We start from the raw sequence: 25,636 nt of genomic DNA on the forward strand, positions 1-25,636 counted from the left end.
TCTTTTCTCTCTCTTTTCTTCTCTTGCTGATTTTAATATCTGGATGTGCATGTTTGGAGTCTTGGTTGTGGTGCAAGAAGGCTTTGTAGGCCTTTCCACCCTGCCCCTGCCCTGCTGGTCCATGAAATGGAGCTTTGTCAGGGCCACCTCTTAGCTCTGCCAATTTGGAGCCAGAAAGAGCACAGCCTCTTCTTAGGAAGTCTGGGTGCCTTATCAGGCTTGTCTGCCTGCAAGCTGCACCCATGGTCTGGATGGCAAGCAGGCCTCCATGGACATAGTGAAGTCCAGTCCCCAGCCAATATGGCATCTGTACCACTCCCCCCAAATATGGGTTTATGTGCAGTGCAGGCCAGAGATGGCCAAGGTGTGGCGATTCCATAAGTCTACTTAGTGCTACACCCCCCTCCCTTTTCCCAGCTAAACTACCTTCACCAGATTTCCAATTTAGCGCAAAAGTGCAGGTAAAGAGTCCATGAAATTCCCATTGTGTGCTCTAGGGGGTAGAGTTCTGGGCATATTGGGAGGCTCTTAGTTCAAACTGCAGCATAGCCATAATCTCAACTGCAGTGTCCTTGGGTAAGTCACTTCAAGTCATTTCTATAAATATCTGTGGTCTCCACTACATATATTCTGTCATCCTTGGAACTGACATCCCCCCTTTTGTATCTCCTCAAAGGAGTATCGTTATGCTCCTTCCCTCCATCAGGGGTGGGGGTGGGGTTAGGCTCAGCTTTTGAAAACTTCCTGAAATGAGCCTGTGACCTAGTTTGCACACAGTGCTAAATTTGGTGCCTTGTGCCAGCTCTGCCAAGTAGCTTAATTTGTTTTCTTCTAACAATCCATGATTTCAATCCATGGTTTATTGTTCACTTACAAACCTTTGTTTGTTTTAACTATGGCCTGGTGTTACAGGCAAACTCAGCATCCTTCCTTTGCCATGGTTTGTTTCAGTCAAATGTTCAACAAGGCAAGAGGAGTTAGAAAGCAAACCAAACTTTTGAGGAATAAATTGTGCCTTGTTTGACCATCTGTTAACTTGTAGTTGACTGGTGGGTTGTTAAGTAAACTGTGGCTTAATCAAATCATGGCTTAGAATCGTATGCAAACCAGCTTATGTTTGGAAGAAACGCATTGAGATGTGTTGGTCTCCTTTCACCATTAGTTTACCAGCTAAAGCATCTTATCTGCAGAATACAGTAGTTGTACTGGATGAGCCGAAAGCGCCTCCTGGCTCGCCCTTCCTGTAACTGCAATTGTGATGGAGAGATGACTAATGGCAGACAAGCTGGGTCCTTCAGGCAGTTTGTCTTCCATGATCTGCCTCCGCACAGAAGACTAAGGAATCTCAGGGATGTTGTTGGGAAATCACTGCTAGATGTAGGTGTGAGCAGTGTCTGAGGTCCTTGTTGCACCTTGATACCTGTTCAAGTTGGTTCCAGTGTTTTCACACACACACACCCCTTGCCCATAGTACTTGCTTATTCTAGGCTGGATTTTGACATGTCATGAGACAGGGCTCTGAAGCCTTCTGAAACACCATGGTGAGGGTGAAAGTTGTGCTGAAATGTGAGAGGCTCCCATTTAAGTGGTCAGAGGAAAGAACTCAATGGCATGGCTGCCTCTTCTTCCATGGTCTGCCACTTTTCATGCCTGTGTGTGGGTACTAAGCTTATGGGAAGCTTGAGGAGGGGGCTAAGCTTGTGCCCCTTCCCCTCCTCTCTTTCCCTTTGCTTCCTGTTGGTGACCCTGTCTTGTGGCTCTTCTGTGCAACCTGTCTCTCTTTCTGCATATATAAATGCCAAAGGGTGGCGAGTGCATGGCACTCTCTCTCTTTCCCCATCTGTCTTTGTATCTTTATGTGGAACATCCTGGCCACTCGGTCCATCTCGCTGCTTTGGCTGCTTTGCTCCTCTTGATGGGTGTCCGAAATGTCTCAGAGTAGCCACTTATGGCTGGCTAGATTGAGCTCCAAACAACTTCCGAAACCAAAATCTTAAAAGAAAAATCCTTATCCATTGGGAAAATCTGCTCTCTAGTACCTTAAAAGACTGAGACATCATTGGACTTGGGGGTGCTTTATAGTTAACAAACACCTTCATAGTGGCTTCTCTGTTCTTGAACTTTTTTCCTCTTTCTCCCCTCTCCCCTCCCTCTCTTCAGGGAATTGAGACTGTGGCAGGAGTGCTGGACCTTGGCACGATGGAAGTCTTTTCTGTTTGGGGGGCCATGCAAAAAGGTCTCCTAGACCAAGAAACAGGCCTTATACTGCTGGAAGCCCAGGTGATCACAGCTGGCCTTGTGGTTCCCAATACCAGTGAAAAGCTCCCTTTGGCAGAAGGCCTGGCACGAGGCATCATAAACGACAGGATCTACAAGCTACTGGAGGAACTGCAGAGTGCCGTCCAGCTGGTAGACAACACAGATGCCAAAGGGAAGCAGCTTCTTCCACTTATGGCTGCAATGGAAGATGGAACCATCAGTGAAAGCGTTGGGCTGAAAATCGCAGAAGTGCAGATTCTCACTGGTGGGTTTATAGACTCTTCCAGCCAAGGCAGGATCAGCTTAGAAGAGGCTCTTCAAAGAGGAAGCATTACCACCCGCCTTCATGGGAAGTTGGTTTCCCGTCTGAGGTCTTGCAAGGACTTGATTGACCCCAATTCAGCCAAGAAAATTAGCTTGAGCAACCTGATGGAGCAGTGCATCCTTCACCAGGAGACAGGATTGAGGCTGCTCCCAGTGAAACAGCTGGCAGGTGGGATGGTGAGCTTAACTTCAGGCCGAAAAGTGAGCATCTTCCGTGCAGTTCAGGAAGGACTAATAGAGAAGCAGGTGACTGTGAGGTTGCTGGAAGCACAGCTCTTTGCTGGTGGCATTGTGGACCCCAAAAGTGGCCACCGGCTGACTGTGGATGAAGCCATAAGACATAATCTGATTGACCAAGATCTGGCTTGTGCCCTTCTGGTCCGACAGCTGCAGACAGGTGGCATTATAGATACGGTTACAGGAGATAGGCTTTCGCTGGATGAAGCAGTGAGGAAAGACTTAGTAGCATCAAGAATTGCTGTAGTGATTCTAGAATCCCTTTGGTCTTTTATGGGTCTTCTGCAGCCCAAGTCAGGGGAGATTCTCCCTGTTACAGATGCCCTGGAGCAGGGCATTTTGTCTTCTGAGCTAGCCCATAAGATTCTAAGCAAACGGCAACACATTGAGGCACTTTTCATACCCCAAAGCAGAGAGATCCTGACCTGGGAGAAAGCTGCTGATCGTGGGATTCTGGACAGAGATGCCATCGAGAAACTGAAATCAATCCACCTTCCTGATGTCATGCCAAACATGCCCCTTGCAGATTCTCCAAGCAGGGAGGAAAGGAGTATCCCCCCCTCAGATAGCCCAGGGGACGTTACGAACCAAAGCAAATGTCCACTAAGAAGCTGCGAAGAACGGACACTGTTTCATTTGATGACTCACAGCTATGTCAACATCAGCAATGGCCAAAAATTGCTGCTTGTAGATGGGGAGTTAAGTAACCTTGCTGAAATGCTTGTTGCAGCTCAAGATAATGGATCTAATGCCCATCCCTTAAAAACTAGTGAAAGCCAACCCCAACAATGGGATGATTTTGAAGACGGGAAGACAATAACTGTGGTTACTAAACCCCATAATGAATTTGCTTTGAAGGACTTTGAATTTAATTTATCTGTGTCCAAAGAAGAGCTTGAAGGATATATGCCCTCAGAAATTTGTCCATCTAACAAAACACTTGAAATAGAAATTGGAAAACTTCCAGTGAAAGAAATAGAATATGTGAATGTAAAGATGCCAGAGGTGGAAGTGGATCCTGTGGGAGACCTTAAAAGTGAAATGGATGAGTCCAGAAGAGAGCAAAACCTGACGACAAACCAGAGCAGGGATGAAATTGAACTGCCAGGGTCCAAATCCATCAAGGACTCCAGCTTTGAAATGGAATCCACAAATGTGGAGATCTCGTGGGAAAATGTTACGTTTGCAAAAATGCAGGCAGAAGAGATGGTTTTCAAAGAGTGGGAGACTGGTATTGAAATATATCCTGTTGAAAAAGAAACCGTTATATCTACTGTTGATTTGGAGAAACTAGAGGAATCTCAAAATTTGAAGGATAATGCTATTGAAAATGTCACTCTTGCAGCAGAAGATGCAGCAGGTGCTGACTCTGTGAACTGGCTAAGTATTAGAAAAGTGAGAAATGAATCAGTTGAAAGTCTTCATCATGCTGAAGGGAAATCTACAGATGACCATATTATGGAAGAACAGTTGAGTACAGAAGGAAAAATGGACCATTTCCATCAAACTGATAGTTCTTCATCACCAAAACTGTCCACAGACTTGGGAGAAGACAACACCCTTAAAATATTGCTGATGCAGCTTCAGGATGGTGGCATAATTCATGAACAGACAGGGAAGAAGATGCTCCTGGATGAGTCCATTGCCTGTGGAGTTGTACCCAGCCATACAGCCATCAAACTGATGGACAAGATGAAAATATTCAGTGGCTTCTTTGATGCGGAGACCTGTGAATCATTAACCACCGAAGAAGTAATTGGTGAAGGACTGATGGATGAGAAACTAATGCAGAAGGTGCTAGCATCTGATCAAGCCATAAGTGGTGTTATAGATCCACTTCGAAAAACCATTCTCTCCATCAAGGATGCATCTGACGTTGGTCTCTTGGACAAAGAAACCGCTGCACGAATCCTGGAAGGGCAAGTTGTTACCGGTGGGATTGTTGACTTCAAGCGTGGCAAGAAAATGTCAGTCACATTGGCTTCTAACCATGGCCTCATACAGCAATCTACCCAAGAAGATCTTAAGAAACTAGAGAAAGCATCTAAGGGGAAAGGTGCTGACGATGCAACCAAAGAGAAGCTAATCACTTTGCAGGCTGAAATAGGAGGCGTCTTAGATCCTAAAACTAAAGAACCTTTGACAATCACACAGGTTGTGGAAAAGGGATTTCTCACCAAGGAGAAAGCCTTCCAACTCCTGACCAAGCAGATAGCTGATGGAGGGATTATTCACCACAAGACAGGCTTGAGACTTTCTGTGGAGGATGCTGTGGAACATGGATTGATTGACCAAGGCTTCTATGAAGATCTCACAAAGGCAGAAAGTATATGCTTGCATCAGTACATTCATCCAGAAACAAAGGAACCTATGCCCTTGCCTCAAGCCATATCCCTGGGATTAGTCAGCTCAGATTTTCAAAACAATGTTCAAGAAATACAAGCCTCAACTGGAAGCCTATTTGACCCTGTTTCTGGCCAGAAGATTATATTGGCTAAAGCTGTGAAGGAAGGACTCTTGCCCAAAGCAGTTATGGAAAAGGCCATTGTATCCTCTGAAATGAAGCATGCAATAATTGATCCAGAGAGCTGTAGGTTGGTCTCCTATCCAGAACTGGTCAGGAAAAGCAAAATTGACATTGAGTCAGGGCAGAGATACTTGGAAGTTGTTCCATTTCGAGATCTCAAAGATGAAGTGACTGGGAATGTACTCTCATATCCACAAGCAGTTAAGCTTGGCAAGGTAGACCCCATGCTTGCATTGAGGTTGTTGCAGGCTCAAGCAGACACAGGTGGCATCATGGAGACTTCAACTTGCCAAAGGTTGACACTGGCATCTGCTTTGGAGCGAGAAGTGCTAGATAAAGATACAGCTAAAGCCATTGCTGTTAATCAGCTCTTGGCTGGAGGAATTATTGGTACCAAGAGTGGAGAACGAGTGACGTTAAAAGAGGCCGCTGAGAGGGGATTAGTCAGTGAGGAATTAGCCAGCGCAGTTAAAGAAAGTGTTCCAATAAGCAACAATAGATCTGAATGTGAGAACCTGGAAGAACGTGAAGATCAGCAGCCTCAGCTGTTGCTGCAAAATGGGATCTCCATGTCTGAAGTGTTAGGCTTTTGTGAATATGCTGCTGAGAATCATGATGAGAAAGAGACTCCAGTGCCTTCAGCTATGGAGAGCAGCCTAACTGGTGATGCTGCTAACAACTCTTCAAAAGGGATTCAGGAGATGGCAAAAGAAGTGGTTGAATCAGTGCCAGCCTCCTTTCCTTTTCCTACTGCACTGGATAGTTTGGCTAGTCAGCTTTTAGCAGAAGGCAGGCTGGCACCTGAACTTGCCTCTATGTTAGACCCAGCTGATGCCCTGAAAGTTAAAGCCCAGAAAAAAAATATTAGGAGGGAAAGCAAGTTGAGAGGGAAAGAACTCCAGAAAGGCAAATTGGAAAAGCAAGTAGGAAACGATCAGGTGATTGAAAAGAAATTGGAAGGAATTGTGTCCCAGGAGGAGAAGTCTGGGATGAATGTGATGATGAACCAGACAATTAATGGGGACCAGGAACAAGACAAGAGATTTACCCAGGAAGAGAGTGATGCTGTAGCCATTGTCCTCCAGAAGAAAGCTCAGGGTATCGTACACTTGGAACCTCTGGAGGTGTCAGCACCCAAGAAACTCAGTTCTGTAGGTCAGACGGAGGAAGAAAATGATTTCATAAATTCTGAAGGACTTCCTGCAGTTGTAGAGCCCAAGAAACAGGCCTCTGATGAGCTGCTGTGTGCGGACATCAAGACTGAACTACCAAGCCCTGGATCTCAATTAAGACCCTCGGATCTTCTCACTTCAGAAAGTATTGACTTAAAAAGCACCAGGAAGAAGAAAACAAAAAAGAATAAAAAGCAGCCTGCTGCCCCAACAGAACCACTTAGGGTGTGTGACTCTTCCCAAGAAAGGCCATCCCCTCCTACCCCAGATTCCAAGGAAACTTTGATGAGAAGGATCAAGGAGGAGTTGGCCTCTGGGGTTCTAGAATCATTCCAGGAGAATATATCTGACAGGGTGACCAGCAGCCAGACCACAATAGAACAAGTGGAGGTTGAGAGACTAGATCCACAGGCATTTGGAAAAGAGAACAAGCAAGACAGAATTAAAGCAAACATCACAGATGATCAGAAAGTGAATGTTACCCCAAAGACAGATTCACCCAGAGAGTTAACAGAGCAAGAGACTAGAACTTATCAAGATTCCTTGGTAGAGGTAGATAATCTGGAAGAAAGTGTATCTCAAGAAAAGGCCAAAGAACCAATTATCTCAAAGGTCCAAAAAGCTAATGTTACTACTAAGGTAGATGACACAGAATCCTCAGGGCCTTCTGCACTCAAGACAGAACCTGTGCAAAACAGAGAGATCTTAGAGGACAAGATAAGTCATTATCATTCTGTGCCTTTGCTCAGACAAGAGGATGCTGTCCAGGAACTAACTAGAAACTATGGAAGTGCTGTTGCCAAAGGAGTGCCTGTGGATGCAGAAGCAGAAGAGATGTGGCACATTGGTTCTGTGGGAGACAAGAAAATGGAGCCAGAGGCACAGATGCTGCAAGACCAAGAGTTTCCAGAAAGCAAGAGGGATATTTCTAGGCAAAAACCACCTGTGCAAGACATTGAAACCTCAAAAACGACCAGACAAAGCAAGGATGCTGATGAACCCACCTGTGTGGTTGAAGGCAGTGGGGAAGAGAGATGCCAAGATGCCCCCAAACTTGCCAAGGTAGGTGGATTTATTAATCTCAGAGACATTTATTCATATTGTGAAGCTAGCTGGACAGCTGAAATGAAAGTATATCTCTTGAGCAGTGGTGTAGGGTGGGTTGGAGTGCACCTCTGGGACTCTCTCAGAGCAGCAACAGCATCTACCAGAACACCAGGATAATTTATGGAGCCTCCTCACTCTGGTGAGTAAATGAGGCACTAATGAGGCTTTCAGGTTTGTGACAGATAAACATAGATGAAGTCAAGAACATGAGAAAAAATAAGCAAGAGGCTAAATGCTTCTCTCTTTCGACTTTATGCAAGCAGGTGAAATTGTGGCATTTTCCCTTTTGCCAAGGTGATTTGCATTCCTAGTGAAATGCTAACTGTTGCATTTCAGCTCCTGGAAGATGATGATGATGATGATTTTGCTGAAGCTTAGTATATTTTACCTGTTGAATCTATGCAGTCAGGAGGGAGCATCTCTACATTTAAGGAGAGCTGACTCCCCAGGAAACTGTGGACATGATTGCAGTCACACTTATCTTGATGACTTGGGCATGGATGGCTCTGGGGGCTGCCATGATGCTCTTCAAATTCTACCACTACACCACTGCTCTGGAGGCCAGGTAGTCAACAGTGAAGGAGCAAGCTAAACCAGACCCCCTTCCCTCTGGTGCAGCCCTGCCTATGTCTTCCTTTAAAGTTGCCCAGCTTCAGGGAAGAGGGGCAGGTGGAGAGTTGGCTCTTTCCTCATCATAGTTTGAAGCTTGACTTGCTCCCTAAGAGTGCAAGGAAGAGGAAGTTATATGCCCAATATATGTGATATAGTGGGTGGGGGAATAGGGTACCCTCCAGATGTTTTAGACTCCAACTTCCATCAACCCAAACAAACATGGCCAATGCTCAGAGATTATGGCAGTTGGCTGCCCCTGAAATACAGCCTGAAAGTCAGAGGGGGGGAACCTCAAGTCTGCAGGCCAATTTAGGCCCACCAGGCAGCCCAGTCAGGCCTCTGCAGCTGTTTCTGGTCACACTACAAACTCTAGGCTTCACCTGACACCACATGGTGTCAGGTGCCCTGTTGGTGTCATGAGGTGCTTGCTTGTATCAGGGGGTCTTTAGTGGATATGGTCCTGCCAGAAAGCATTTGGTGCCAAATGTAAGGATTTCTTAACCAGATGTTGGAAGGTTGATAGCCAGGTAGACTGGTGAGTCTCTCCTGGGAGAGAGTCTCAAGAAGACGGGCCACTATCAGGGAAACCTTACAATCTTTTCAGAAATTAATATTTTATTTAAAAAATGAATTCTGGCCCCACAAGAAATGCAGTTTTTAGATGAAATAAGCTAGAACCATGCAAATAGAAAAGTCCAAGATTGTTGTGCTTTGTCTGAATCCCTCTCCTATTCTGTCTAAAACCTGTGTTTTAATGCCTCTGACTCCATAGGCTCCACACAGCAAACAGCTTTGCCTCAGCTATGATGAGAAATTGGTTGTGCTCCTGTCCAGAGTGCGTGACATTGAGATGCGCATCCAGCGGGTTCAAGTTGCAGATCTGAGTTCAGCAGCGCTGCGGGAACTGCTTCGCCAGGCTGAGGTAAGAGGAGTGGCTTTGGTTTTCACACCTAAAGGTCACTTTCCCCAGGGGGCTGGCCACTATGGCAATTCCCTTTAAGCTCTGCCTGTAAGCTTCTTGGGGACTTCTGAAGAGTCTTGTGGCACCTCAAAAGGCTAACACATTTGTTAAGGTGTATGCTTTTGTGGACTACAGTCCACTCAATCAGATGAGTTACTGTTGCTGTTCATTCTTTTCACATCCTCTGTAGTTTTTGCAAAGTACTTTTTAGCCTTTGGTCTGATCTACCCCTGTGATGTAGATGACACTAGGCGAATGAGGCTGAGAGAGTATTGTGTGTGTGTGTGTGTGTGTGTGTGTGTGTGCATGCCAAAAGCTGTAGAAGGGAGTTCAGGACCATTGTGAGAATTGAACCCTGGTCTACACCCATACACCAGATTACAATTGTTGGTTTTCTTTTTTACTTGTACTGGATTGAACTATTTGGACCAAATCTTGCTTCATGCTTGGACGATGACACATGTACAAGAGCTTCTTGGGTTCTGCTGCTTGGACAGGATTACCATGACCTGAAAAGAGTTGAGAAGCCTTAACAGCAGACAGGAGGAGCGTGAGGCTCAAGTTCGTTCCAGCCTTGGCAGGACCATTTGTCTTGCTTAGATGTCTGCTTATAGGTACCCTTTTGCCCCTTAGGCCTTGGACGCAGAGCTGAGGAACTTGTCAGCTCCAATGAATCAGGAGCTGGAGGCAGTGAAAGGGATTGTATCCAACCCTCCCTGGGAAGTCCCTGAGCAATTACTGAAGGCTTTGGAGAAAGATGCCAAGAACCTTCAGAAGTCTTTTGGCTCCGTCAGCGAGGCCCTGGACTCTTGGCTACTGAACCTCCGTGCTGCGACAGAAGCAGAAAAGGTACTGCACTCCTTACAGCCTTCCTTTGGCAAGGAGGCTCCATGTTTGTTCAAAGAAGGTGCTTGCCGATTCTATGGAAAAGCACAGGACCCACCCTTCCAGGGTCCTTCCAGGCGGGTGTTTATTGTGGGGTGACTGCTCCTTGCGCATGCAGGAGTTGTTGATTTTGCAGCATCCACACATCATTGGCATCAAAATGCCAACCTGTCTTTCCCCCCATTTAATCTGGATCTATACTTTCTGGGGAAAATACAGTGTTAAAAAAGAATCCTGTTGCAATAGCCGAACAACCTTTTTTACAGTATTAAATTCCTGTCTGGAAGCAATCCATATTTTTCCTAGAAGGGGTAGAAAATGGGTCATTGTATGCAAGCAAAATGGAGCTGCAAAGGTCTCATGTCTGAATGCCCCCCCCCCCCCACACACACATTGCATAAGTGGAGGTTTGTTTTATTCATTCATTTCACAAAATTTATATACTACTTGATAGTAAAAATAGACCTCAAAGTGGTCTACAAAAATGATAAACAATAAAATTATCAATAAGAAAAATCAACAATTATGGACAGTAGACTAAAAGCAGATTAATACTCACATCAACTTTCTAACTCTGTTTGTCCTTAATGTGCCGTTAAGAGCATAAGAATATAAGAACAGGCCTGCTAGATCACGCCTACACCATCTATTCCAGCATCCTGTTCTTGTTCTCTTTGTGGCCATCAGATGATTTGGGGAAAATGCCAAATAATTAAGTGATGTCCTGGGCCTCAACCGTACATTGTCCCACCTCTGAACACTGCTTGTGTGGAGTGTGTGCATCTGAGTTTCAGGGGCCACTTCATGTGACAGTTTTTGTGGGGGAAGATTCACCCATGCATAATTCCCCCCCCCCTTGTTTTTCTTTTCTCTGTTCTCTTGCACAATGACTCCTCATGCAGCAATAGGAATTTCTTGCATACTGAAAAAGACTTCCTTTTTTTGCGTGCCCCCCCCAAGCATTGTTTAAAAAGCAGCTATTGCTACTGCTGCTATATGTGAGCCCATTCACAAGAGCTCTCCTACCACGTGGATCTTGAGGGGAGAGTCACCTTGTGGAGACACTTTCGCTTCAAGAATAGGCCAGAGTTTTGTGCCTGTCAGCTAAAATGCCAATATTTGTTAAGGTTTGGCATCTTTGGCTGACCTTGGTTTGCCCTTTTGTTCCTATTCTGGTTTTAATTATTATTTCTCTGTTGTTGTTTCATTTTGAGGCTGAAATCCTAGCGCAGCATGGGAAGCTGCAGGGCAGGCTCCAGGAGCTGCTGAGCTGGGCGTCTGACACCACAGAGTTACTCAACCATCTAGAGTCCCGCACTAAAACTGATGCCAGCAGCTTGAATTCCTGCCTCCAGAGCTACAAGGTAGTTGCCATAGCAACGTCCCAGGCTAAGCCTGACTGGGAGGGTGGCAACTTCCCACGGAGGGGGCTGGGAGTTCCTGGTTGTCCGCATGCTAACTAGGGGACCTATACTCTCTGCTGAGAGCACCCTTGGGACCAGTCACTTTGGGCCTTCTGCCTTGGCTCACTTCATTTCAACCATGAATGCAATTATCCTATCAGCTACTCAATATTTGTAAAAAAGGCATATGTTTAGGAAGTTGTCCTCGGTATTTACAAACTCATTCTGGGACCTTTCCAGCTCTGGAAACAACAGTAAACCACATGAGAATGGCCCTGCTGTATTGGATCATTGGTCTGCCTGGTTGAGAGTGTTGCTCCCTTATGGAGCCAGATGCTTCAGGGTATTTCACAAACAGGGCTGTTATGGTGGTAGCCATTTCCTGCTAGTTGCTTGCCAGTGTCCTGACCACCAAAGGTTACCGTTATGGAAATTCTGGTGGATGAATTAGGAGGGCCAGATTGAGGCTGGTAGGCCTCTTTTTTCTTCCCTCCACTTTTCTTCCATTGCCCTGAGTTGTCCTCCTTTCTCTCCTGTTTTTTTCCACCACCCCACACCTTTTGGCAAGATTCAAGAACTCTGCTTAGTGGAGACTCCTTGCTTGTCTAGACAAAGCTCCACCCCCACACACACACACACCATGCGGGGGGGGGGGGGTCTGCATTATGATCTAAAAATGGATCTGTGGTAGCAATTAGCATCACCCATGCATTTTGCGCCAGTAGACATCACAACCGTTTGTGCAACACTGTGAGTGTTGTAAGTTATAACCATTTATGGCTATGAATTGTGTAGTTTTATGATCTGGCATTTGAAAAAAACCCAAATATTTCCTCTTCTCTGCCTGGAGCTCTTGAGAGCTTTTTGTGGGTGTGTGGCATGCCTGAGTTTGCAACTGGCTCCTCCCAAGATAATATGACTGGGAAGCCAGACCTTAAGCTATATGACCTGCCAGCCAATTCCTTTCCACTTAGAACAGCCTTTGCCAATCTGGTGCCCTCCAAATGTTTCAGACTACAACTCCCATCAGCCCCAGCCAACGTTGGTTTGACTTAGAATGTAACATTGCCAGGCATTTTTTGTTTTTCTGGGTGATGGGAAGCTCCCCAGGGAAGGGTGGGCGGGGTTTAGTTTCTTTGGGATGGGAAGGGAAACCAGACTACACCCTGAAGTCTTAGGGTGTAGTTGTAATGTATATTTTAAGATATAACAAATGTAAGGAGAGCATTTGAGAAGCAAACCAAGACTTCTGCATCAGGCTGCAATTCCACATTAGGTTCCCATGGAGAAAGAGCTTGCACCCTGGGGTGTCTCTAAAGTTGTGTGGGGAAAATTGATTTCACTTCTCATTTAAAGGCAAACCTACCAGCTATGCACGTCCTGAAACAATATGTGAACTGAAATTCACACGTCTCCGAATTTTGTGTTCCTTTCCAAGCAAGAAATTAGTACAGAAATGCATATACTAGGGGAATGCATACATAAATGCATATATTAATGAAAATAACACATTAAAATGCTCTATATAAGGGGGAAATAGCCTGCAAAAATATGTTTATTGGGCAAAATTACATAACAAAAATGTGTGTAATTGAAGTGTATGCTAAAATGCTGTTTAATTTTCATTAGGACTTAAAAACCACACACAATCCGGTGCAAAAATGTGAATGGGAAAAATAAGAAACTGAGAGAAACTGAAATTGACAGACTGACCCATCCTTAGGTGCTTCACCTTCATCCACTCACAAATTCATGGTGTGTGAGAGACAGAGGGGCAGAGAATGAATTCAGACTGGCTCTGAGCTATTTCTCTGCCCTTCTCCCTAGCTCTAAGTGTGTCAATTTCAGGCTATCGGGGAAAGCTTCCTGCCCCGATGAAGGACCATCAAGCCTCTTTTGTTTTAAAGTCTCTGGTCACTTGGTCATTCAAGCAGGTGAAACTTGCAAAGGTATCCTGCGGGTGACTGAAGTCTCAGAGTGGCTACATTTTCTCCCTCTTCCCCTCTCTTGACATGGCCAGGAGCTGAAAAGGCCCCTTGCAGATACCAAAGCTCAGCTTGATGCAACAGCCCTTGACATTCAGTTCTTCATTTCTGAGCACGCTCAAGACTTGTCCCCGGAACAAAGCAGGCAGCTGTTGAGGCTGCTGAACGAGCTGCAGACATCCTTCCGGGAACTTTCAGAGAGGCTGGCCACCCGGGCAGAGGTCCTTCAGGTCTGTCTCCAGCAAGCGGAGCAGACAGATCAGGTGACAGTGGTGGAGTGGCAACCTCTTTGCTGTGTCGTATTTAACAGGGAGCAGAATGTGTGTCTTTTCCTCTTTAACCAAGCCGCCCTTCCTACAGTTTCTGTATGCATCCTTTTGCAATTAAGTTGTGGCATCATAGAGTGCGTCAGCTGCTGCTTCAAAGCAGAGAGATGCCTCATCTCTGTGTCTCTCTCCTTCCATCCTCCCTTTCACAGAGTGAGTCAGGACTCCAAATAGGTGGCTGTTCTAAGGGCAAATGGGGGACACCAGTTAAGCTGGTTTCTGTCATGGCGGTGGGGCTGAATCTTGCCTCTCAATTAGGAAGGCTAAAGTAATGACCTAGATGGAGCAAGAGGGGAGAAAGCGGAGCATTAAAAGCAACACATTTGTGATTCAAGGGTTAGCCCAGGGTCTGGGGGACTTGTTGCTAACTGTGGTTTTTAGCTGTAATAGATGTGCGGATGCACAGTATGAGTGCAACAGGCACAGTGGTCCAATTTTGCACATGAACAAGCAGTCCAGTTTTGCACATGAGCAAGCTTATTCTGCGGAACTGTGTCTGCTGTGCTCCTCACTTTGTTGAGTTAGGAGCAACAAACCATGAGCCCTGCTTTAATATGTTGTGCAAAATGCTGCTCGTGGCTTATTTATCTCCAAACAAGTCACGCTTAGTAAGCCAAGAGACTGAGCACCAAGCTTTGTTTGTAGAGGAACAAACCAGAAGTGCTGGTTTGTATGTTATGGTTTGTGGCAGGTAGGTGGAACCTTTGGCCTGCAAGTCTGTTTTCCTCCAGCCATGCCCACTTTTCTCTCACCTCCATCATCTGATTTCAGGTGTGTCAAGAAAAGCTGTGGGTACAAAGGGAGAACCTTTGGAAGCAGTGCTTGCTTTTGGTAACACTTTAAATTTTGGGTGGTTCCAACCTGCTGGTCAAAGGGGATCACCATTACCCATCCCTGGTTTAGGACTTGCCACAACACATGAACATGGTGGAAATAGTGCAGAATACACAGTTGCACGCAAGGCCCACTCAGGGCTGCAGTTTAATCAAAACCACCTCCCCCCCCCCCCCGTTGTTGCTCTGACTTTTCTCAGACAGGAGAAAGTCTTTTGTGAAAAATCAGTACAGTCTCTGCAAACATAGTTACCCTTCCAGCCCCTGTTCTATCTTATATTTAAGGAATGGGGTTTTGATATGCATACTGGTGTTTTAAAGGTGCCGGGTGCACTTGCCCTCTGTGTACTTTTACCAGCAGATATAAACACATTCTTGGTTACCCTCAAGCTTTCCTCACTTTAGCAGCCGAATTTTGATGCTGTTGTTAAATAATTGGGAGCAGAAATCCTCGCCAATCCATTGCAGATCATCCAAAGATCTACCCAGCAGGTCCTGTCTACCATTGCTTACCCCTGCCCTTTTTTTAGAAGACTATCCTTAGGAAGCATAAATATAAATGTGGAAGGATTGTGAGCTCAGCTCAGTTCTGGTGTTTAGAACCCACATCAGAGACACTCACAGGCTCCAGTTGGTGGATCTTTGGGTTTTAGCAAAGCACAAAATAGATTCAGCAAGCTTGAATTCTGCCCTTCACTGATCTAGAGAATGTAGAGTGAATATTCTAAGAACAGGAAGAATATCTGCTACTAAGACTCTTCTGTGCTTCTGAGTTCAGCAATGCATCCACTTTGGCCCTTAAGAAGTGCACACAAGGATGCTCAATAAAGGTGTGCTTTTGCAGCCCCCATAACTGCATGCCCCTGCCTCTCTTTTTCCTTCAGACACTGCTAATACAAGTAAGGTTTTGTTTAACAATTGTCCCCTTGTAATGTGTGCCTATTCTGCCTCTCTTCTTTTTGTGTATGTGTGTTTGTGTGTATTAACCGTTTTGCTTTGCCTTTTCAGATTCAGTGTGCTCCCATCCCTAATGCGAGAAGATCTTGTTATGCTGCTGAAGAGTGCTTTTTTAGCAGTGCTCTTTTCCCCTCTCCTCCTCCTCAAACTGCTTCTGTTATTTGGCTTAAGGAATGTCTGAAAATGAACAAAAAAAGCCCTGTTTTTCATTTGGCAGAAGTTTGTATGTTTTGATCGTAAGGCACCAAGGGAAAGACAAATTGCACACTGGTTGAAAGAAGGATGGCCCAGGGTCACACATCATGCTCAATGACGCCCTATTTGCAGGACTCCCAAGAGGATAATCTGGGACTTGGTTTGGTGCAGTGTCCAAAATTCACTCACACTCACTCTGTCTCTCTTTATCTCTCCCACTGTTCCCAGAAATAACATCTTTTGGGTTTATAGCAGTTGTGCAAGGTCATTTAGCACAGCTTGTTATTCCCCAGGTATCTTTTGTTCTTGAGACTGGGATGCAAAAACAGGGCTTCAAGCAAAGGTTGGGTTAATTGCTTTCTAGCCCTGACAGCATAAGCCAGAATAACTGCCTCCATGGAAATGATTTATGTTTGGGTTCAGTGAATGTGTTTCTCCCCACCCCTCAGTGGGAGAAAGAGGCATGAAAAGTGTTACATTGGAATGCAAAAAAAATAATAATAAAAGATTTTGCAGGAAAGGTTTTCAAGGAGAAGACCAGATTCTTCCTTCCTCCAATTTTCCTGCAAGAGCCACACAGATTTTGCCATCCATTTTCCCTCTGATAAGTCATCTTTCAAGGAAAAAGCCATCAGGTCAACATCAGTCCTTGATAAGTGGGCTGCTATATGGGAATAAGAGAGGGAATTGAAGGCAGAAGAAAGAACCTAGGTGGCAAATGATTCCATTTTAAACCATATACGCTTTGATGTGCCAGACAATGGACCTAAATGACCGTCTAGAGCAAAAGTAAAGGGTGAAGCAAGAGAGTGTGTGTGAGAGAGAGACGATGCCTCTTGCGAGCCATTGACTGCATCTGCTTAAGTGCTTTCTGTTTTGCAACTTGTTTGGCTTGCATTTGTGGTTTTAACAGTTGAATTGACAGGCATTAACAGGTGCTTTGTTTTTGTTAAACAATCCAAAATCTAAACAGACACTTCAAGAACAGCAGGCAATACGCAGCCAGAAACTGGAGGAGTTGTGCACCTGGATGAACCAGGCTGAGCACAGACTGGTGGATCCACAGGGAGCAGCGAGGGAAGGGGACCTCTCTGTACTGCAACAGAGTCAGAGCGACGTTAAGGTGAGAACACAATTACAGGAGGCTGGACCACTGCACTGTGTTTCCCTTGATGGAGCTGGTAGGCTAGGTGGCAAAACACATCTTATGACCAGGCTGGGTTGCTGGGTGTTTCTTCTTTCCACACTCCAGCATCTGCACTCATGTTTTGTTCTGTCTTTGTTACAACGCAAGGCGTGTGGCTTGTTTATTTGCTTTGTTTCATTTGTAACACACCCCTCAAGCTGGTAATCCCAGGGCAGAGTAGGTGCACCATATATAAAAGCAAACTAATAATTCAACAGTTCTAATAAAATCAACAGGACAGCATGAAATCTAATCAGCATAATCTCTGAGATGGTCACTCTCTTTGCTGCTCTTTTGATTTCTGCCATTAGGACTTGCAGAGAAGCCTGCACAGCCGAGCAGCCTCTTTTGCCGGTGTCTTGAAAGCGACAGAGGAGTTCCTGGAGGAGAACCGGACCAAGCTGGACCCCAAGGAACTGGCATCCCTGCAGCAAAGGCTCTGCCAGGCCAAGGAGCAGTACCAGTCCCTGCAAGAGAGGACGGAGGCGGCGCAGAAGGAGCTTGAGAGTGCTGTGAGCACTGTGGTGCAACAGCAAACAGAAAAGGTACAGCACCACACAACCTGGAACTGGTGTGGAAGATCCCTCCTTCGCATTAGGAGGGAGTTGGGTAAACTTAAAAGAGGCTATATGTTATCCAGTGCTCTGTGAATTGTAGTGGGATGCTTCTGCGGCATGCCCATATTTACCCATTCTGTGCTTTGTAATCTATCAGCTTCCTATGCACTCTGTTCTGTTTCCAGATTAGAGCTGTCAAAGACTTTGAAGAAAATAAGAGTAAGATTGAATCTCTTCTGCACTGGGTGGCATCACTAGAGCAGCCCAAGGAGCTCACAGAAGCTGAACACCACCGAGTGGGTCTAGTGACTGGAAGAGTCCAAGATAACCCTGATGGTGGATTCAAGGAGGCCGACAGAGTTGAAGAAGATCTCACTTTGCACTATGAGAGCTTGAAGGTTGGTGGGGTCTGCTGGATGGAGGGTTGAGTTAAAGATCTAGGTGTAAAATCCAGCTTAAGCTAAGAACACATTTGCTGAAAGTCAGGACTGGGGAACCTTTTTCATCCCCAAGGACCGCATTCCTTTGTGGGGAGCTCTGTCTTCTGGCAGAAGTTGGTAAAATCAGGATAGTCAGAAAGAACAGCTGAGGGAGGGAGGCCTGCCCCTGCTGTCCCCCAACATTTGCCACCTGTGGCAGTTGCCTCATGCTGCCTAACAGTAGGGCTAGCCCTATGGGCTCGATATTGCAGAACTGTATGAAGGCTTTGCATTTTTGAAGGTGGCTACAGTTTCCCTCCCTAGCCTTGTAAAGGGCCCAGGTTCTAATTTCACGCGGTCAGTGTAGACTTGGATGTACTTCAGCCTGGTTGTTTGCTGCTGTTGTTCCAGGTCCGCCATCAGGAGCTTCTCTCTCAGCAGCAAGAAGTCATTCTAGCTACGCAGTCAGCCCAGGCCTTCCTGGACAAGCAAGGCCACAATCTCTCCCCGGAGGAGAAGCAGAGGCTGCAGGGGAGGCTGGAGGAGCTGAAGGGACAGTATGCCACCACCTTGTCTCAGTCTGAGGTGCGGCTCAAGCAATCACAGGCGCTCCGGGATGAGCTGCAGAAATTCCTCCGGGACCATGTGGAGTTTGAGGCTTGGCTGGAGCAGGCCGAGCAAGAGCTGGAAAGGATGCGTGCAGGAGACGGCAGCCTCGAGTCCCTTCAGCCCCTGCTCCAACGGCAGAGCAGCTTTGCAGAAGATGTAATCTCACACAAGGGGGATTTGCGCTTTGTGACAATGTCCGGGCAGAAAGTGCTGGATGCAGAGAAGGTGGCGGCAGAAGCTGGGACTGCTGGGGGGCCTCCAAGGCCTGAGGTTTTAGCTACTGGGGTGCTGGTGAAGAACAAGTTGGACGATGCCACCAAACGATACAGTTCTCTCCATTCCAAGGTACAAGAACAGTGATAAAAAGAAGGTCTAGATCTAGGACCTCTGGATCTAGAACAAGCAGGCCATAGGACAGTGGTTCCCAAAAGTTTGGGGCCAACACCCCCACCCCCGTTCCATAAACTCATCTCCAATGCCCCCCACCCCACCTTTTTAAAAACAAAAACAAAAAAACAATTGTTATTCAGAAGAGCAGTTTGCACAACCCACTAAGGAAGATAAGAACACAATAAAATTCAGATAAGAATTTTGCATGAAAAATAAAATAGCAGTAAAAATTTAAATACAAAGCATGGAAGGTGGGAACTTTGGGAACCACTGTGATATGTCTTCATTCCTGGAGCTTAATGTGGGCCTCCCATGTTGTTGATTTTTTTATGATTTGTACATAGCCTTGGTATAGCATAGTGACAGAGTATTGGACTACGTTCTGGGAGCCCAGGGGTTCAAATCTCCATGTGGCTCACTAGGTGACCTTGGCCAGTCGCTGCCTCTTAGCTTAGCCTAACCCACAGTTAACACGATGATAAAATATAGGAGGGGGAGAACCATGTCTGCCACTTGAGCTCTTTGGAGAGAAGGTGGGATAGAAATATAACTATAAGCTACTGATTGTGGGAAATTGGAAGGTGAGCTTTCTAATCCCTTATGATCTCTACAACTGACCATGGTTGCCATCTTGGCTATCCATCTGTGTGGGGTGGGGCAAAACCTGAACCTTGCTATTGCACTGTAGCCTTAGACTTACCGCAGAATCATCTGTGACAATTGTCTCCTTTTTTTGCAGTGCACTGCGCTTGGTTCCCATCTGAGTATGCTCCTGGATCGCTCTCAGCAGTTCCAGGACATAGCAGAATCTCTCCGGACGTGGCTACAAGCGAGCGAAGAGGCTATGGCAACTCTCCTGTCAGAGCCTGTTTCTTCAGATCCAGCCATTTTACAGAGGCAGCTTGCCAGTGCCAAAGTAAGTGAACAGGGCTCATGGCTCCCCTGACTTAGTCTTGGAATTGTTAGGAATCTGGGTTAGCATATGGGGTTGTACATTACATATATGGCAGCCTTCACCAAAACTGCTACCCACCAGATGCTGTTGGATTCCAATTTCCATCAGCCCCAGGCAGCATGGGCAGCAGCCAAGGATAATGGGAGTTGTAGTCCAACAACATTCAGAGGGCACTCACATGGAGAAGCCCAGTATGCTGCCTTGCTTGATCTCAGTCATAGAATGTGTAGCCCCCAAAAGAGCACAGACGTGTGCAAAGTACATTTTCCTCTCCACTGAATATTTCATTCATCCATTCTTTCCATTTATTCATCTCATAATGAAAATATTTCCCTGGGTGACTTCCAAAGTGATATCAACAAAATTAAAACTTATGATTCAGGAATAAACCAATTAAACCCACCCAGCAACAATTCAACAAAAAAATCAGTGCAACGTGACCAACGTATGTCAATAACCAATGACCAGTTCACTGCCCGTAAGGCACTGCCTACCCCCAAAAAGCTTGGCCCAGTTAGTTGCCATCAAAGTTGGCAAGATCAATGATGGTTAAAAAACCAGAGTGTCCATGATGATTAAGTATATTATGAACATAGGAAGCTGTGTTCTATTGAGTCAGCCCATTGGTTGGTCTCTGGCAGCAGCTCTCCAAGATTTCAGGTAGGGGTCTCTCCCAGCCCTACCTGAAGATGCCCAAGATTGATCTGAGGACCTTCCATGTGCAAAACAGATGCCCTGCCATTGACATATGGCCCTTCCCTAACCACAGCCAGGATTTATTGAGATATTATATCAAAGAGCTGCAGGTTATTCTTCATGTCTGTCCCTGCTCTAATTCCTGCTCTGCTCTCACTGCCATGTCAATTGCAACAGCACCTGCAGGAAGACCTTGCAGAGCACCAAGTGCCTGTAGAGAGGCTTGAGAAGGCAGCTCGGTCCCTCTTGGAAATACACGAAGCGCCCTTACCTGATCACAGAGGCATTCAGGAAACCACAGGTAAGGATGGAAAGAGCTGCTCTCTGGCCCTTGTTGCTCTGTGGACTTCCCAGGGGGTTCTGGAAATGGGAAGGTGTTGTTTGAGTTCACCACCTCCAGCACCAAAGTGCCTTGGGCTGGCCAGCTCTGAGAAATAACATTTCTCAGCCTCCTTAGTTGGCCTTTTACACAGCTGAGTGATTTGTGGCAGCTGGACCCCACACAATCTATGGGGTACTGTACTGGAAGCCCTCCACGCATTTTAATTTTCCGCACCCAGTTTGTAATGGATTTGGTGCTCCCTCAGATTCCCTCGTGAGCCGTTTCCAGAACCTATCCTGTCAGATGGCAGAACGCTCAGACCTCTTGCAGAAGTCCATCGCCCAGTCCCAGAGTGTGCAGGAGGGGCTGGAGAGCCTCCTTCAGTCCGTGGCTGAGGTAGAGAGGAACCTCCAGAGGGAAGACGTGGCTGCTTTCTCCTCCACCTCCATCCAGGAGACCCTCGCCACAAACATGGTAAGCCGGGGTTTGTCTTTGCTTTCTGTCCATGGTTTGCTTCCCAAATATTTCTGTGCAGGATAGACTAAAGTATTTTTATGCACACTTTGGAATGCACCAAAACTGTACTGCAAAAGCAAGAGATGCATAATCCAACTGGGAGTTGCATTCCAATCCACAATGAAGTTCAGGATTGGGTCAGTCAGCTGTGAAAAGCGAGCAGAACAGAATTCCTTCCCCCCAGTCCTTATGTCTGCCCGCCTGCCCTTGTGTGTCCGTTAACAGAAGCTGAAGCAGGACATCGCCAGGCAAAAGAGCAGCCTCGAAGCCACCCGGGAGATGGTGACCCGCTTCATGGAGACCGCCGACAGTGCCACAGCTGCCGCTCTGCAGAGCAAGCTGGCCGAGGTGACGGAGCGCTTTGGCAGCCTTTGCCGGCAGCAGCAGGAGAAGGAGGACGCCTTGAAGGATCTCCTCCCCAAGGTGGAGCAGTACGAGCACCTCTCTGAGAAACTGCATCAGTTCATGGAGAGCAGGATGCGGTTGTTGGCCTCGGGAAACCAGCCCGATCGTGACATTGCTCACTTCTCCCAGCAGATCCAGGTGAGAAGCTGCAGAATGATGGTGGTGGAGAGAGACTGAGAGGAGTGATGGGGGACCAGGCATAGCTCAGGAGTGGAGCCACAGGATTGTATGCACAGGGGCCTAGGTTCAGTCCCTGGCACTTTGAGGTGCTAAGCTGGGAAAGGCCTTTGGGGACTTGATGGACCAAAGGTCTGGCTCAGAATAAAGCAGGTTTTACATGCATGGGATTGCAGCATGCTCAGAGTTTGAACACTGAAAACGAGGGCTCATTTGTAATCCTGATGCTGGGGGAGAATGTGTGTGAGAGAGCAAGATGGAGGAGGGAAGGAGTTTGTGAATAAGTGGGTGTCTCTTATGTGGGTGGGTGTGTAAGTGAGGGAGAGTGGGGTGGATCCACCCAGCTGCCTTTTGCATTGGCCCTGCCCGTTGCTAGCATGTGGCCCTGCAATGTTAACAAGGAGGGAATATGGCCCTCAAATTGGCCTTAACTTAAAAGTTCTATCCTCTACCTTTCCTCGTTGGAAGCTCAAAGTGGCTAACAGTACAATCAAACCATATATTGACAATTGACTTTCACTAATAGGAGCCTTTTAATGCACACTTTACCTGGTATATGCAATTTGAACACTTGGGTAGCTAACTGCAAAATTTAGAGAAGTGTGAATTTCAAAGGATGACTGCATTTTGGCTTGTGTGTTGTTTTGGGAAGTGCAAATTTTTTAGACTTGCCTTTCAACATGAACTGCATAAAATTTCTTCACACACACCACACACACATGCATATCCCTTCTGCATCCCCACACCACTCCCAGTCACACATGGCTTCCAGGAGCTGACATGAGCTGTGCAGTCTCTATTGGCGGCTTTCTGTAGTGAATTTGTCCCAGAAGACCAACTTGGACCTGTGTGTTGGGCACTGCTCTTTGTTCTAATGGCAACATTCCATCCACCCCTGTTTTGTTGCCAGGAACTGAATTCTGAGATGAAGCAGCACCACGAGGACTTGGACACATTGGAGCATCTGACCACGGAGCTGAGCTCTTGTGGTTTTGCAGCAGCAAGCTCCTCCTCACACCAGGAGAAGGTGCACAGTTTGCGGAAAGACTTCATGCAGTTGCAGAAAGCAGCAAGGGAACGGTAAGGGGTGCTCTTGGCTGCTCTGTGATGGTGATGAGCAGACACTCTGCAGCTCTGGGGTAGAGCATCTGCTCTGCATTCAGAAGGACCGAGGGTTGTGCCACATGCACAAGAGACCGTGCAAGTGGCCCTGCATCTTGTCCTTTGCGGAGGTGGAGGGCATGTTTGGAAGGGAGCCAAGATCCAGCTTCATAATATGGCTCCTTTTACAACTTAATTCCTTTCCTGCCAGTGTGGTTTCCAAACAATGTGGCTGGTGCTTAGTCGTGAATTTTTGCTCAATAGAAATTCACAGCAGTTGGAGAAGGAATGTCAAAACCAACATGTGTCTAAAGCTTGGTTCTCCTTTGTTGTTGTTGTTGTTGTTGTTGTTGTTGTTAATGAGGGCTGCTTTGACTTTTTTGCAGAGGTCATGTTTTGGAGGGAGTTGTTTGGTTTTTTGGGGGGGGAGAGTTGTCTGTTCTTTGGAGTGGAGGATGTCTGAGCATCATCAGTTTTTCTTCTATGGAATGAGTGTTTTCTCGTGCCTGTGATAGCTTCTTAGATTTCCAAATGTGTCCCTGGGACTACAAAGATGGAGGACCCCCCACCCCCCGTCTAAACTCACAGCCTGACAAAGACCTGTCAAGGCAATGCTTGTTTATTTTCTTTCTCTGCTGGTGGTAGTGAGTTAAAACACACTTACCTCACTTACCTCACACCAGAGACAGAGGCAGAGAGAAGGTTGAAGAACAAAGCTGTCATAAACTGACATTTTGATAACTTGAAGGTTTCGGGAAGGGTGTAGGCCATCTCTGCCTCAGTGTTTTCTCAGCATGACTGGGAGGTGGTGGTTGGCTTTGCAGAATTTACTTAACAGGAGAACTTGGTCTAAATGTCTGCTCACTTTTCTGTGGTGGGTGGATAACCTTGTTAGGGCCTGATGAGCCAGGAACAAAGAACAGAGCGTGAAGAGGCTGATATTTCCTTTCAGTCCTTAATCCATTGGACTGAGCAACAATGTCCCAAATAAGGTAGTCCAGTGTTGCAGAAGGAGCAGTAACAACACTTGGCATATATGCAAGTGTTAAGTGCACTTTGGACACTGTTTTTCTCATAATTCCTCACACAGCAGCCCTGCAAGGCAGGCCATGTTAACACATTTTGGGAGCAGGAGCTGAGGTTGAGCCTGCTGTGGTTGCAGACTTCTCAGTGACTTTCTGTTGGAATGCATGCTAGGAAAAGGGCTAGCAGAGCTGGCCCACTTTTTTACCTGCCTCCTTTCTCTCCACTTCCCAGAGAGAAGGGCGCATCCTCCTGCCAAGAACAGTTGGACGAATTCCGAAAACTGGTTGAATCCACCAAGCGGTGGCTGAAAGAAACAGAGGCGACTATCCCAGCCACAGAGGCTTCTTTGGGCACCCATGAGTTGGAGAAGCGGATGCAGCAAATTGAGGTGGGCAGAGAAAGAAGGAAAGAGTCCCAGAGCCTGCTAGGGAAGATGTGCTCTTGAGGGAGGGAGATCACAACAACATAAACAGAAGAGCTTCACTGCATCTGGGTTGATGGTCTGAATAGGGGCTAGTTTCCTTTGAAACTGCAACAAATACAGGAAGCTCTTGGGGGGACCCTCTCTTGTAGGCTTACTCTAGTCTTCCTGGGTTCCTATAGCCAGAGCTGTGGTGTACTCTGTGAATGAACAAATCACAATTCTGCACCTCCCCCAAAATTAATATTGAGATCTGGGTTGTGGCATTGTGCAAATTATATTTGTCTTTTGTTCTATCAGGTAGCCTCTGAATGCAGAGGGGTTTATAAATTTTGCAATAAACTAATTAAATTAAATTAACCCAAAGGACTGCCCGGGTGGGTGATGCATCCCAAGTGCTGGGCAGACTCACCTGTTAAGCATCAGCAAGACTGATGCATTGTGTTCCTTCAGGCCGTGCCCTGGGCCATTGCAGGTTTATATCAGTTTGCTTGTTTTGCAAAATATATTCTGCTTCTGAGGTTGACCTGAGGCAAAGAGATATGCAGAGCACCAGGCTCCAGTTCCTGAGTATTAGAAATTCTGCTTGCCCTTTCCCAACCTGATAGCTGGGACTGAGCGGTGTCAGTATCCAAGACATCTGGAGACCACCAGGTTGGCAAAAGCTGCTCTGCCCCTCCCCGCTTTTCTGTTGAGCCTTGGCAGGATTATGGCCATCTATTCAGGCCTGTCTTCACATCATTATGGGTTTTGAAAGAAAACATGGAAGCTGAAGTTCTCCAGATGCTGGATTTTTGCATCCAATAGTACTTTGTGCAGTGGAACTGGCGAAGGATACCTTTGCCTGGGGCCCAGCCTCGTGCTTCAGGAATTGCCTCCTTCCATAGAAAACTACCTGAGAACTTTCTGCTGTGGCCCCTTCTTTATGTTTCCTGCTCCCCCTTCACCCATCAGTAGGTAGGGATAAGAGAGAGGTCTTTCTTGGGTTGCGGCATCCAGATTACAGCATGTCTGGTCCCTTGATTGCCCAGCCTTAGGCAGGCATTGAAAACACACTTGTTTTACTGGGCATT

At 46.5% G+C, this 25,636-nt stretch overlaps 1 protein-coding gene and 1 long non-coding RNA gene across 25 annotated transcripts in view; both read left to right on the forward strand.

The window, feature by feature from the left end:
- The window catches only part of MACF1 (microtubule actin crosslinking factor 1), a 291,764-nt gene that overhangs the window by 168,716 nt on the left and 97,412 nt on the right, over window positions 1-25,636 (forward strand). For 22 of the 24 annotated variants that reach the window (XR_014514346.1, XR_014514347.1, XR_014514348.1 and 19 more), the window contains 15 exons: window positions 2,161-7,581; window positions 9,011-9,160; window positions 9,833-10,048; window positions 11,299-11,448; window positions 13,508-13,735; window positions 16,757-16,906; window positions 17,281-17,514; window positions 17,712-17,924; window positions 18,357-18,899; window positions 19,684-19,860; window positions 20,773-20,896; window positions 21,183-21,391; window positions 21,659-21,976; window positions 22,926-23,095; window positions 24,374-24,530. Coding sequence is in view for 20 of the 24 variants with exons in the window: in XM_083453050.1 (XP_083309176.1) it covers window positions 2,161-7,581; window positions 9,011-9,160; window positions 9,833-10,048; window positions 11,299-11,448; window positions 13,508-13,735; window positions 16,757-16,906; window positions 17,281-17,514; window positions 17,712-17,924; window positions 18,357-18,899; window positions 19,684-19,860; window positions 20,773-20,896; window positions 21,183-21,391; window positions 21,659-21,976; window positions 22,926-23,095; window positions 24,374-24,530 (8,460 nt within the window). In the remaining 4 variants the exon portion in view is untranslated. The remainder of the gene's footprint in view (window positions 1-2,160; window positions 7,582-9,010; window positions 9,161-9,832; window positions 10,049-11,298; window positions 11,449-13,507; window positions 13,736-16,756; window positions 16,907-17,280; window positions 17,515-17,711; window positions 17,925-18,356; window positions 18,900-19,683; window positions 19,861-20,772; window positions 20,897-21,182; window positions 21,392-21,658; window positions 21,977-22,925; window positions 23,096-24,373; window positions 24,531-25,636) is intronic. The other 2 variants (XM_083453058.1, XM_083453057.1) reach the window with 1 other exon arrangement.
- On the forward strand, window positions 14,272-16,747 carry LOC310683341. The gene is made up of 2 exons (XR_014514379.1): window positions 14,272-14,879; window positions 15,165-16,747. It is a non-coding gene; the product is annotated as an uncharacterized lncRNA (long non-coding RNA).

The sequence above is a fragment of the Podarcis tiliguerta genome, assembly GCF_965153285.1.
Source record: "Podarcis tiliguerta genome assembly, chromosome: 8".
Taxonomy (NCBI): Eukaryota; Metazoa; Chordata; class Lepidosauria; order Squamata; family Lacertidae; genus Podarcis; species Podarcis tiliguerta.